Source organism: Mastigoproctus giganteus, chromosome 7 (genome assembly GCF_048544385.1).
Source record: "Mastigoproctus giganteus isolate SK-2022 chromosome 7, ASM4854438v1, whole genome shotgun sequence".
Taxonomy (NCBI): domain Eukaryota; kingdom Metazoa; phylum Arthropoda; class Arachnida; order Uropygi; family Thelyphonidae; genus Mastigoproctus; species Mastigoproctus giganteus.
This window is the reverse complement of record NC_143581.1, coordinates 56904913-56917623: the sequence shown is the minus strand read 5'-3', so window position 1 is coordinate 56917623 and position 12711 is coordinate 56904913. Positions and strand designations below refer to the sequence as shown.

Genomic DNA, 12711 nt, shown 5'->3' with positions numbered 1-12711 from the left:
TGTTATACAACCTGCATTAAAGACTAATTTCAACAGGGATGCATCAAAATCCTTCCAGTATTTTATAAGAATTGCCATTGAGCAATGATTCAATTTGAAGATGAATTTGTGAGATGTTAGTTAACAGTGAAGCGCAGCTAATTGACAAATTAAGAAAACGAGAAAATTTTCTATTCAGATTGATCAATCCGCAGTTACTGACAATAAGGTCCTTCTAATGGCACACATTCGTTATTTTGATGATGATTATAAATTGCAAGAAGAGATGTTGGTTGTAAAATTTATAGAAACTGACTGTACCGGAGCATCCATTTTTGCTGCTGCAAAAACATGGTTTGATGTAAAACAGGTACCATTGGAACATTTGGTATCCTGTGCCACTTATGGTGCTACCTCCATGGTTGGGAGACATGGAGGTAGCATTATCTAGTGGCTTTACCAGTTTTTATGCACATTTTTTCCACAATATTAATGGAAGACCAATCTGGGCCTTTTGAGAGAAGTCCTTTCTCACATCAGAGATATATTGTAATATGTTAAGAGGTATATTCTAAATTCTGAGAGAATATCGTAGTTCAGCAGTTATTGTGTTTTTGTTCTGGCTGCATGTAATGCAAAGTGTCATCATCAGCCATTTTCAATCCACTGCAGGATGAAGGCCTCTCCAGCAACTTTCCAGTTCCTTCTGTTTTGAGCACTGGCCATCCATTTACTACTCAAAAACTCATGAATTTCATCTATCCATCTCCGCCTTTATCTTCCGGGTTTTCTTCTAGCTCCTCTTGGGTACCATTCTGTTATTTTCTTAGTCCATCTGTCATCATGTCTTCGAGCTATGTGTCCTGCCCAAGACCATTTTAGTTCTTTAGTTTTGATAAGAATGTCCTTTACTTGAGTTCGCTGCCTAATCCATGTGTTTCTCTTCTTATCTAACAGTCTGATTCCCAATATAATTCGTTCCATTCTTCGCTGTGTAGTTCTTAGCTTCTCTTCCATTCTTTTGGTGAGTGCCCAAGTTTCACTTCCATAAGTCATGATGGGGAGTATACATTGGTTCATTATTTCACGTTTCAGACAAACTGGGATATTGCTCTTCAGTATGTGACTATGTTTCCTGAATGCTATCCATCCAAAATTTATTCTTCTCTTGACTTCCAGTCATTTATCATTATTACAGCTAATAACTTGTCCCAGATAAGTATATGACCCCACCTTTTCAATTACTGCTCCTTCAATCATTATTTCCCTTTCCGTGGCATACTTGTTCATCATTACTTTTGTTTTAGCCATATTCATCTTTAGTCCAAAATCCTTACTAACTGTGCATAACTGATTAAGATTTTCCTCTAATTCTTGGGGATCGTGGCTTATGACCACAATGTCATCTGCAAATCGTAAATGGTTTAGGTACTCTCCGTTCACATTGACTCCTTTCTGCGACCAGTCTAATCTTCTGAAAGCTTCCTCAAGGGCAGCAGTAAACAGCTTCGGAGATATTGTGTTTCCTTGTCGAACTCCTTTCTCGATTTTAAATTTGCTACTGTCTTTGTCTAGTCTAATAAAGGATGTAGCACTCTCATATATTTTCTTCAAAATCATAATATATGGAGTATCTATGCCTTGTCTTTCCAGTGCCCGAAACATTGCCTTATGCTGTATGGAGTCAAATGCCTTTTCATAATCCACAAATGCCAGGCATAATGGTGTTTTATATTCATTTGCTTTCTCCATTAGCTGTGATATTACGTGAAGGTGATCCATAGTTGAGAATCCTGTCCTAAAGCCAGCTTGCTCTTTCGGTTGATTCTCATCAAGTATTCTTTCTAATCTGTTAGTAATGACCCTTGTGAACAACTTGTAGATATGGGATAACAAGCTAATTGGTCTATAATTTCCAATTTCTGATTTATCTCCTTTTTATGCAGCAAAACTATGATTGCATTATTCCACTGCTTAGGCATCACACCTTTTCTAATGCACTTTGTGAAGAGCCATGCCAGTTTTTGTGTTATGTCTCTTCCTCCCAATTTTAACAACTCTACAGTAACTTCATCTTCCCCCGGGGCTTTCCGATTCTTCATTTTCTTCAATGCATTTTCTACCTCATCAGGAAGAATATCGGGTATGTCGTATGTGTTGCTACTTTGCAATCCATGTTCCCCACTGCTGGTATCATTCCCTCGCTCCTTGTATAATTCTATATATGAATTTCATCTGTCCATCTCCGTCATTGTCTTCCAGGTTTTCTTCTAGCTCCTCTCGGGTACCATTCTGTTATTTTCTTAGTCCATCTGTCATCGTGTTTTTGAGCTATGTGTCCTGCCCAAGACCATTTTAGTTCTTTTGTTTTGATAAGAATGTCCTTTACTCAAGTTTGCTGTCTAATCAATGTGTTTCTCTTAGTTAACAGTCTTATCCCCAATATAATTCGTTCCATTCTTCGCTGTGTAGTTCTCAGCTTCTCTTCCATTCTTTTGGTGAGGGTCCTAGTTTCACTTCCATAAGTCATGGTGGGTAATTTACATTGGTTCATTATTTTATGTTTCACACAAATTGGGATATTGCTCCTCAGTATGTGACTATATTTCCTGAATGCTATCCATCCAAAATTTATTCTTCTCTTGACTTCCAGCCATTTATCATTATTACAGCTGATGACTTGTGCCAGATAAGTATATGACTCCACCTTTTCAATTACTGCTCCTTCAATCATTATATCCCTTTCTGTGCCATACTTGTTCATCATTACTTTTGTTTTACCCATATTTCATCTTTGGTCCAAAATCTTTACCAACTCTGCATAACTGATTAAGATTTTCCTTTAATTCTTTGGGATCATGGTTTATGACCACAATGTCATCTGCAAAATGTAAATGGTTCAGGTGCTCTCCATTCACACTGACTCCTTTCTGCGACCAGTCTAATCTTCTCAAAGCTTCCTCAAGGGCAGCAGTAAACAGTTTCGGAGATATTGTGTTTCCTTGTCGAACTCCTTTCTCAATTTTAAATTTACTAATGTCTTTGTCTAGTCTGGGGCTTAGAGGGGAACAGGTATCCTGTGTGTTATCAGACACTCAGCCTAAAACACTGATGGATCCAATATCTCTATATTACAGAAGATTTAGGAGAAGTCTGGTTGGCCTGCCTCAGTAAAATCCACTCATGCACACCTTCCCAATGGTAAGCCCTGTTACATCACTTAGGTGGCAACGAACGTGTAGAGTGGTTCTCTTCAAGACGCCTGGTCAGCATGCAGAGGAAAAGACCAAACACTCCAGCATATGACAGCACAACAAAACAAATGGCACTCAGTCCCCAGCAGCTTTCACTCCCCCTCTTATGGCAGCAAGAGGATCAGAGTGGAAGCAGAGAGTGCTAAGAATCTCTAGGTATGACCAGGCTGCCATGCACGGAAGCTGAACTTGGCCTGTTATAATGTAAGATCACTCATTGGTGAAGACAGGATATTAGAGCTGGAAAAGGAATTAGAAAATGTGAATTGGAATATCATCGGTTTGGCTGAAACAAGAAGAAGAAGAAATGAATCACTTATAAGTTTATCAAGTGGAAATCTGCTGTACACCAATGGAAACAGTGAAAGGAGTGAAGGTGGAGTTGGGTTTCTGGTCCATAAAGATTTAAAAAACATCATTTTGGAATTCAAAAGTACATCACCAAGGGTGTCAAGACTACTACTCAGGATTTCTAAGAGGTACAAGCTAAAGGTTATAATCATTTGTGCACCAACATCGAGCCATGATGATGATGAAGAGGTTGAAGAAATGTACACCGAAATTGAGTCTTCAAGATGAGCAAAAAACCCACTACACTATCATGGGGAACTTCAATGCTAAGATTGGAAAGAGACAAAACAGCACAGAAAGGGGAACTACAGGAAATTTTGGAATTGGTGAAAGAAATGAAAGAGGTGAAAGACTTGTGGAATTTGTAGAATCTCGAGGATTGTCAGTAATGAACACTTTTTTTCAAGAAAAGGGCGAACAGAAAGTGGACATGGAAGAGCCCAAATGGATTAACAACTAATGAAATCGACTTATCCTCACTAACAGAAGATATATTGTGAATGATGTTACCGTCCTGAATAAGGTAAATGTTGGAAGTGATCATAGAATGGTAAGATGTACACTTGATATAGATGTAGGAAAGTAAAAAAACTGACTAGAGTAAATAATACAAAGGTCTTCGAGATAACAGAAGAGGAGAAAAAGTAGTTTATTCCCAATTTATTCCTATTTCTTACTATGGCCGAGCGGATGAACTACGCACCGGCTCCATAGGTGATAACAGGTAGGAACATTGCATAATATATGATTGCCAGGGTCTTTCTTTTGAGTCCCCAGTCTGCTCCACTGATCCTGGCAATCATACCTGCATAATTTCTCACTTTCTTCGCCAAGTTGATCAAATTGGGGTAAAAAGTTAATTTTGAATCAAAGACCACTTCAAGATATTTTAGTTCTGTTACTATTTTTATAGTGGTTGTGTTAATTTTGATGTGCATTTGTGTCCATTCCTACAGCTGCAAAAGGGTGACATATGATCTTTGCTCTACAACCACTCGTGAGTTACCTTTTACAAGGAAAATCATGTCATCTGCAAAGGCCAGGCTTTCCACGGGGCCCAGATCCAAGGCCAGAAATTTGTCCAGAACAATGTTCCAAAAGAAAGGACCAAGGATTGAACCCTGCGGGCAGTCTTTATTCACAGGGCATGAATAAAGGCGTACTGAGACATTTCTGTCTGTAAGGTAGCTGTTTATTATCTTATAGGGGTTTTGCGGGGCATTTGCCTGGCAAAGTCTCCTAAGGACACTAGGCCACCAAAGTGAGTCAAATGCCCCAGCAAAGTCAATGGAGATTGCCAGCATATATTTCTCCTCTGTGTTTTTAACTGTTGTCAGTAGGTGGTGCATGGCATCCTCTGTAGAATTACCCTGCTTAAAACCGTACTGATTGTTGGAATGCAGACCTGCTTCTGTGTAATATTGAGCTAATCTACTATATATTAGTCTTTCATATATTTTCCCTAGTACAGGGAGTAGGGCTATTGGTCTATCTGATTTGGGATCAGTAGGGAGCTTTTCAGGGTTTTTGAGAATTAATCTTAACACAGCTTGTTTCCATATTTTTGGGAATATACCTTCTGTCATACAGTTATTATATAGTGCTATTAATTTATCTGGTGATATTTTCGCTAATTTTTTGATAATCTCAACCTCTAAGAGGTCAAAACCCGGGCATTTATTGTTTTTGGTTTTAGATAGTGCTATTTCTAAGTCTTGTATAGTGAAGAAGTTCAATATTGGCATTGTCATATTCAGTGTTTTCTTTTATAATGTATAGCTGGGTGGGGGAATGATTCACAGTTTCAGTCTGAATGATACTGTCTAGGATGTTATTTACAGAATCCACCCAACAGAGGGTTGGGGTTCCATCTGGTTTGACAGTAGTTTCTAAGACATCTCCCTCTTGGCAGCTTTTTGGTCACTATTCTGTAGACAACTTCCCAAGGGTTATCATTTCCAGTAGTTCCCAACAAGTGCCTCCAGCATTCCTTTTTCTTGTCTCTTATGAGGGCTGTATACTGATTCCTGAGAGTTCTATAAGAATCTGTCAGTGCATCCACCTCATTTTGTGGCCAAGATGTTCTGGCTCTTTGAAAATGTCTCCTCGCCTGGTGTACCCTACTTCTGAGTATAGTCAGTTTGGGGCACCCAGGGAACTGTCTGCTTCATCGGTTTTTTCCGTGGGATAGACAGGGTTGCTGTTTTTGTTAAAATGTTTGTCATAGTCAGTGTTTGCTCGTCCGGGCTACAGTTGACTGATCTAGACCACTCATTTTCCTGTTTTTGCAGCTCAGATGCTGTATGTTCTGCAAAAATCTGCCAGTGCCTTTTTAAGGTTATACCTTTTGATATCCAACAGGGAGTGTTGGGTTGTTTGTAACTGCCTGTTTAGTTTGAAGGAAATGGCTCTGTGATCTGATGTGGTCCAGGCTGGCTGGACACACCAGTCTGTGATTTTATAAGCTATTGAATTGGTGGCAACAGTAACATCAATGTCACTCTCCCACATGGTACTGCTAAACATTGGAAGGTTATTTGGTTGGTTTAGCACTTGAAATGGTGAGGTGGCTATATAGTCTGAAAGTATCTGACCATTGTGTGTGTGCCATTCTGTCTTATTAAGTCTGACTGGCAGTTGATATCAGCACACACTATGATATTTGCAGTAGGTAGCAAGTTTGTGACTACTTGTAGGTATTCAATAGTTGGACATATCTTCACCTGGTCTGGAATATAGTGAAATAATGTAAAACTGTCCTACAGTACTGGTGATATGGGCACACACTCCCACTGGGGAGCAGAGGTGACACACCTTTGTGACTGTAAGGTCAGTATTTTTAACTATTATTGCTGTAGAAGGGACACTTGAGGTGTATTCTATTATTTTATAGCCTCTTGGGTATCCCTGAACTCTACCCATATGTGTGAAGGGTTCCTGGAGTACAAAGATATCTATATTATTTTTTTCCAATTTGAGTTTGATCTGATCTACAAATGGCCCTTGCTCTTTGAGCATTCAACTGGATGAGATTTAGAGCCCTAGTCACATTTATGTTTTCAATCTGGCCCATAGTTGGTCCTAGATTGAATAAGTTTTGCCATTTTTTTTATAACTGGGGTATTTATCATCCCTGATACTATGTGTATAAGTCAGTCAGCCGTGCTGCCTTGCAGGTAGCACATTTTGGCTGTTGAGACTTATTTTTGCAATTTTTGTAATCATGGCCAGTTACTGCAGTGACCACAAACAGGTTCTTTCTGACTGCAGTCTCTGGCAATGTGACCATATTTATGGCAGTTAAAGCAACTTTGGATAGGGAAGTGTTCCCTAAATCTATGACTGGTCCAACCAGCATAGATTCTCTGCAATACCTTCCAAATATTTGGTGTAATTTTTGCAATTATGTTGAGTTGTCCATTCCTTTTTTTTTGTTAATCTTTTCAGCAGGAATTCAGCAGAAAATTCATCTATTGTCATTTCATTGTTAAAGTTTTTGAAGTAAATATCCATTATGAATTCTTTTTCTATTACTAACATAGGTACATCAAAGATTATAATATTCGGGTTTTTCCTTTTTGGTTTTTCAGAGCAAGCCCAGTTTTTCCATCTCAGGATGGTTTTCTATTTTTCTTAGATTTTCTTTGCTTGCTACCTCGATCAGGACTCCATTATTCCTGATTTTCCGCATGTTGTTTATCTTTATTTCTCTCAGATGAGGCCTCAACTTTGTTACTACTGTGTCCTTAACTGCCTCACTGGTTTTATGGGTAGAGTCACTTTTTGCTTTCAGAATAATAATGTTGCTTTCCTTGTTTATATTAGGTTGCTTAGTAGCTATTTGTTTTGCTTTAGTTATGTCCAGTTTGCCATTAACCTTTGCACATTGGGCATAGGTTAATGTGTTCATTGTTTTATAGTTGTTGTTCTCCTCAGTTGTAACCTCTAATTTTGATTTTAACAGTTGGTTCTCTGTGTTTAATTCAATCAGGTGCTGCTCAAGCAGTGACCAACAGATCACTATATGCAGCCTAATTGCAGAAGTAATCCAGTTGGTTTGCTTGTGCATATATTCTTCTAGATACACTCTGGTTTCCTTTGCCTGTTTGATAGGGTCAGTCAAATTTGTTAGGTAGTCTAGTTTTAGTTCTTCTTTCATCTTTTGTTGCATCTCTGGAATTTCTAAAGTTTCTTGATTTTTTCCTTTCCTGCCCTTCTTAATACTGAGGAGGCCAGGTATCCAGTTCATTACCATTTTCCTCATTAACAGGGGCTTTCTCCCTGAGCACTCTAGCTTCATTTTCAGAGGAGTCTTTTAAGTCATTGTCCAGAATTTTGTCATTATTTGATTTTTCAGCCATAATTTCTGCATTAAATTCACTTTCTTAGCAATAAGTCAATTTCTGACATTTTAAGTAGTGGTTTGAGGTACTTATTTCCGATGTAGGCCCACTAGAAATCAGAAATAGTGATTTTCCAGTTTTGGAAAGAAATGCCTGTAGACAAAGAAAACTATCTTATAAACTAAGTATAAGTTAATTCTGTCAGTAGTATTTTATTTTTTCATACAAAATAACCTTATCACAAGCAGTTTAAAGTATAATATATTCAAAAATTTTTGGACTTTTAAGATGTACTCAAATCAGTGGCTATGCTAGTGGGCTCGCTACCGCTGAAGCTGTAGCGATCGCGCTGAGCAAAAACACTCTCAAAAGAGCAAAAATAGGCAAATACAATCACAAAAACTATTCTTGCCTGACTTAATTTACTTACCTTCATCTGTGATACTCTTCAAACCTGAAAAATCCATGTCGTAATACTTGCCTAAATCGAAGATCACGCAATATCGTCGCCTGCCGTTTACATCAAGTGGAGTTTCGTGCAGATGCTTCTGTACACATCCGCGACCGCAGCGCAGTACACTGCAACGAGACAATCCTAAGGCAGAGGCAACGTGTGCTGGTAGTAGGATTATTCTGGACAGCATTCAACACACTTTCTTCCATGGAGGGAGTTCGCGTTGAATGTGGTCTGCCTGCACTACTCCTGTTACCACTAAAGGACCCATAATCGCACAAATTTTGACGCACATGCGCAAACAAACAGTGGTCCGGTACATGTCTGTCTAGGAAGCGTTCTCCATAAATTCATTGAGCGGCTCGTCATTGCCCTCTGCTAATCCATACACTAGGTGCATGTCTGCCAGCTCACAGTTCATATATCGATGCATGCTCTTCGTGCGGCGACTACTGCTTGAATGAGCAAACAGCGCCATCTACTGACTTACGGCGACGTTTCCGGTTGTGGGTTCCTATGCGATTCACATTCCTTTAGATGTTACCTACCTCTCCTAAACGTTTGTACCAATATTTTTGAGACACCCTGTATATTAAGTGTGCATCTTACCATTCTGGGATCGCTTCCAACATTTACCTTGTTCAGGACGTTAACATCATTCATGATATATCTTCTGTTAGTGAGGATGAAGTTGATTTCATTAGTTGTTAATCCATTTGGGCTCTTCCATGTCCACTTTCTGTTCGCCCTTTTCTTGAAAAAAGTGTTCATTACTGACAATCCTCGAGATTCTACAAATTCCACAAGTCTTTCACCTCTTTCATTTCTTTCACCAATTCCAAAATTTCCTGTAGTTCCCCTTTCTGTGCTGTTTTGTCTCTTTCCAACCTTAGCATTGAAGTTCCCCATAATGATAGTGTAGTGGGTTTTTTGCTCATCTAGAAGACTCAATTTCAGTGTACATTTCTTCAACCTCTTCATCATCATCATGGCTCGATGTTGGTGCACAAATGATTATAACCTTTAGCTTGTACCTCTTAGAAATCCTGAGTAGTAGTCTTGACACCCTTGGTGATGTACTTCTGAAATCCAAAATGTTTTTTTATATCTTTATTGACCAGAAAGCCAACTCCACCTTCACTCCTTTCACTGTTTCCATTGGTGTACAGCAGATTTCCACTTGATAAGCTTATAAGTGATTCATTTCTTCTTGTTTCAGCCAAACCAATGATATTCCAATTCTCATCAACTGTGTTAAATGAACAAGACAAATGAACTTTAAGAGGGTGATGCATTTTATGTGGCTCACCACTGTATATATATTGAATATGCATATCATATACTGAACGTGCATAATGGAGACATTTATCTCAGGTTCAATTTATATATTACTCTGGTTTTTATTAATTAAAACATTTGACACATGATGGCTACTGAAATTGAGATTATTATAGCAGACATCTTTTCAAAATCTTCTATGTTTGCATATGCCAAATTATGGCTGCACTATGTGAAGAAGACAAATGTCAGTTTACATCAGAAACAGTCAGGAGCCCTTACATTTTTAGGAAAAATGATGTAAACTAATCTAAGTTTCTAATGTAAACTGCTCCAAGCTCGTAAAAACAGCTAAACCAAATAAACATTGCATGCTGATTTGTACCTCATACAAGTCTGCATGCAAATAATTAAAAGCCATTAGTTATTTTCTATAAATTATACATTTGTCCATTTTACAATTATTAACAAAGAATAATAGTGCAACAGTAAAAAGTAACTTACTCGGCTTTCATTATCTAGAAGAACAAATTCAGAAGGTTGAATGGTGATTAATGTATCTGGCACTATCTGTTGCAATTTATCATCTGATGGAGAAAATATTTGGGAGATGGAGGGGAAAGGAAAAAAATATTAATCAAGATTTCTTATATTTCATTATTTACAATTAACTCTGAATGTGAGAATAGGAGACTAAAGTAAACAAACTAATATCTATGTGTGTGTGTGTGCACACACACTCTGGTGTCCAAAAGTTAAACACTAGCCAGAAAATATATGTCATGAAAATATGAAAAATTCACAGTTGATGGAATTCTCTTAAGTTGGCATTTACACTGAGCAGACATTTGTGCAAACTGTTGTTCTTATGGATTACTTTCTGTAATTCTGTTAAATTATTTTCTGTAATATTCTGTAAACTTAATTCTTACCTTTTATAACATTAGTTCTTGTAAGACTATGTATATCTTAGTGAACTTGCATCATTTATACACAGCCAATTATAGATTAGCAAATTTGCAATAGCGGCATCGTTTAAGCTACATCTCATATTGTGAATACCTTCACGACGAGTTGCCATGACATTGCACTACTTCAAATAAGTAACGCTTCACCCGAAGGAGAAGACTGTTGTTACTTATTCTCAGTGGATACCACCACCCAGACAGCACCATTTTAGGGCTATTTTGTATTTGTGTGGGATAATAACTCGACTATCCAGTGTCCCTATTAGACTTAGAAAAGCAAAAAGGTAGAGGGAAAGTAATAGTAGGAGTGGAAGAGGAAAAAGAAACGGTGTAGAAGAATGAAAGGGACAGTAACTCCTTCAACTCACACCACTCAAAAACTCCTCGAAAGGCAATGCTTCCCCAGTGAAGAGGGCTGTTGTTACCTATTCTTGGAAACTCCGGACATCATCAGGCTCCCCCTGGTGCCGTTTCAGGGCTATTTGGCCCTTCTTTGGTGAGTGGGTAGGTAGGTACCCAAGTGATGTAATGATGACAAAACAGTTGTGAAGTATATCTCCACAATATGAGAGATGCCTGATGGTGTATGATATAAGTTAGGACTCTAATGCATTAAGGGCTTATGCCTCAAGCTGCGAAAGAGTTAGACTATGTATATCTAAGTGCACTTGCATCACTTATACACAGCCAATTATAGATTAGCAAATTTGCAATAGCGGCATCGTTTAAGTTACATCTCATATTGTGAATACCTTCACGACGAGTTGCCATGACATTGCACTACTTCGAATAAGTAACGCTTCACTCGAAGAAGAAGACTGTTGTTACTTATTCTCAGTGGATATCACCACCACCCAGACGGCACCCTTTCAGGGCTATTTGGCCCTTCTTCAAATACCTATATGATACACCATCAGGCATCTCTCATATTGTGGAGATATACTACTCAACTGTTTTGTCATCATTACATCACTTGGGTACCTACCTACCTACCCACCCACCCACCGAAGAAGGGCCAAATAGCCCTGAAATGGTGCCGTCTGGGTGGTGGTATCCACTGAGAATAAGTAACAACGGTCTTCCCCTTCGGGTGAAGTGTTACTTATTCGAAGTAGTGCAATGTCATGGCAACTCGTCGCGAAGGTATTCACAATATGAGATGTAACTTATTCCGCTTTGCAAATTTGCTAATCTATAATTGGCTGTGCTGAGTATAAATGATGCAAGTGCACTAAGATATGCATAGTCTAACTCTTTTGCAGCTTGAGGCATAAGCCCTTAATGCATTAGAGTCCTAACTTATATCATACACCATCAGGTATCTCTCATATTGTGGAGATATACTTCACAACTGTTTTGTCATCATTACATCACTTAGGTACCTACCTACCCACTCACCAAAGAAGGGCCAAATAGCCCTAAAACGGTGCCGTCTGGGTGGTGGTATCCACTGAGAATAAGTAACAACAGTCTTCTCCTTCGAGTGAAGCGTTACTTATTCAAAGTAGTGCAATGTCATGGCAACTCATTGTGAAGGTATTCACAATATGAGATGTAACTTAAACAATGCCGCTATTGCAAATTTGCTAATCTATAATTGGCTGTGTATAAATGATGCAAGTACACTAAGATATACATAGTCTAACTCTTTCGCAGCTTGAGGCATAAGCCCTTAATTGCATTAGTTCTTGTAAGATATTTTCTTTTTTGTATTTTGAAAGTTTAATTTCTTAAATTTTAGTAGCAGATTAAGTTTAATCTGCTTAATTTCTGTATACTGTAGATAGTTTTTTTTTTCTCTTAATTCCTGCAATACATTGTCAACTTATTTTTGAAACGTCCCGTAAGTTTAATTCTTACTTTAATAATGGTTAACAGTTCAAGGCCCACTTTGAATGATTCACTGCAGGATATCATGACTCAGATGTGAACAGCCACGGATGATAAGTCAAGTTTTATCACTTGTATAGCTTGTAGCATTCAAACATCAATCGAGGAAACTTCTAGTTCAACCGACGAATGTCTCATGTGTGTGTCAGATGCAAGAAGTATTGATCCACTAAAACTTGGTCTTTTGCAAAAAA

At 38.3% G+C, this 12711-nt stretch overlaps 1 protein-coding gene across 1 annotated transcript in view; it reads right to left on the bottom strand.

Moving 5' to 3' along the window:
- Positions 1-12711, bottom strand: part of LOC150082918 (uncharacterized) — a 186485-nt gene that overhangs the window by 104290 nt on the left and 69484 nt on the right. The window contains exon 5 of the mRNA XM_090378320.1: positions 10164-10246. Within this exon, the coding sequence (XP_090234446.1) occupies positions 10164-10246 (83 nt within the window). The remainder of the gene's footprint in view (positions 1-10163; positions 10247-12711) is intronic.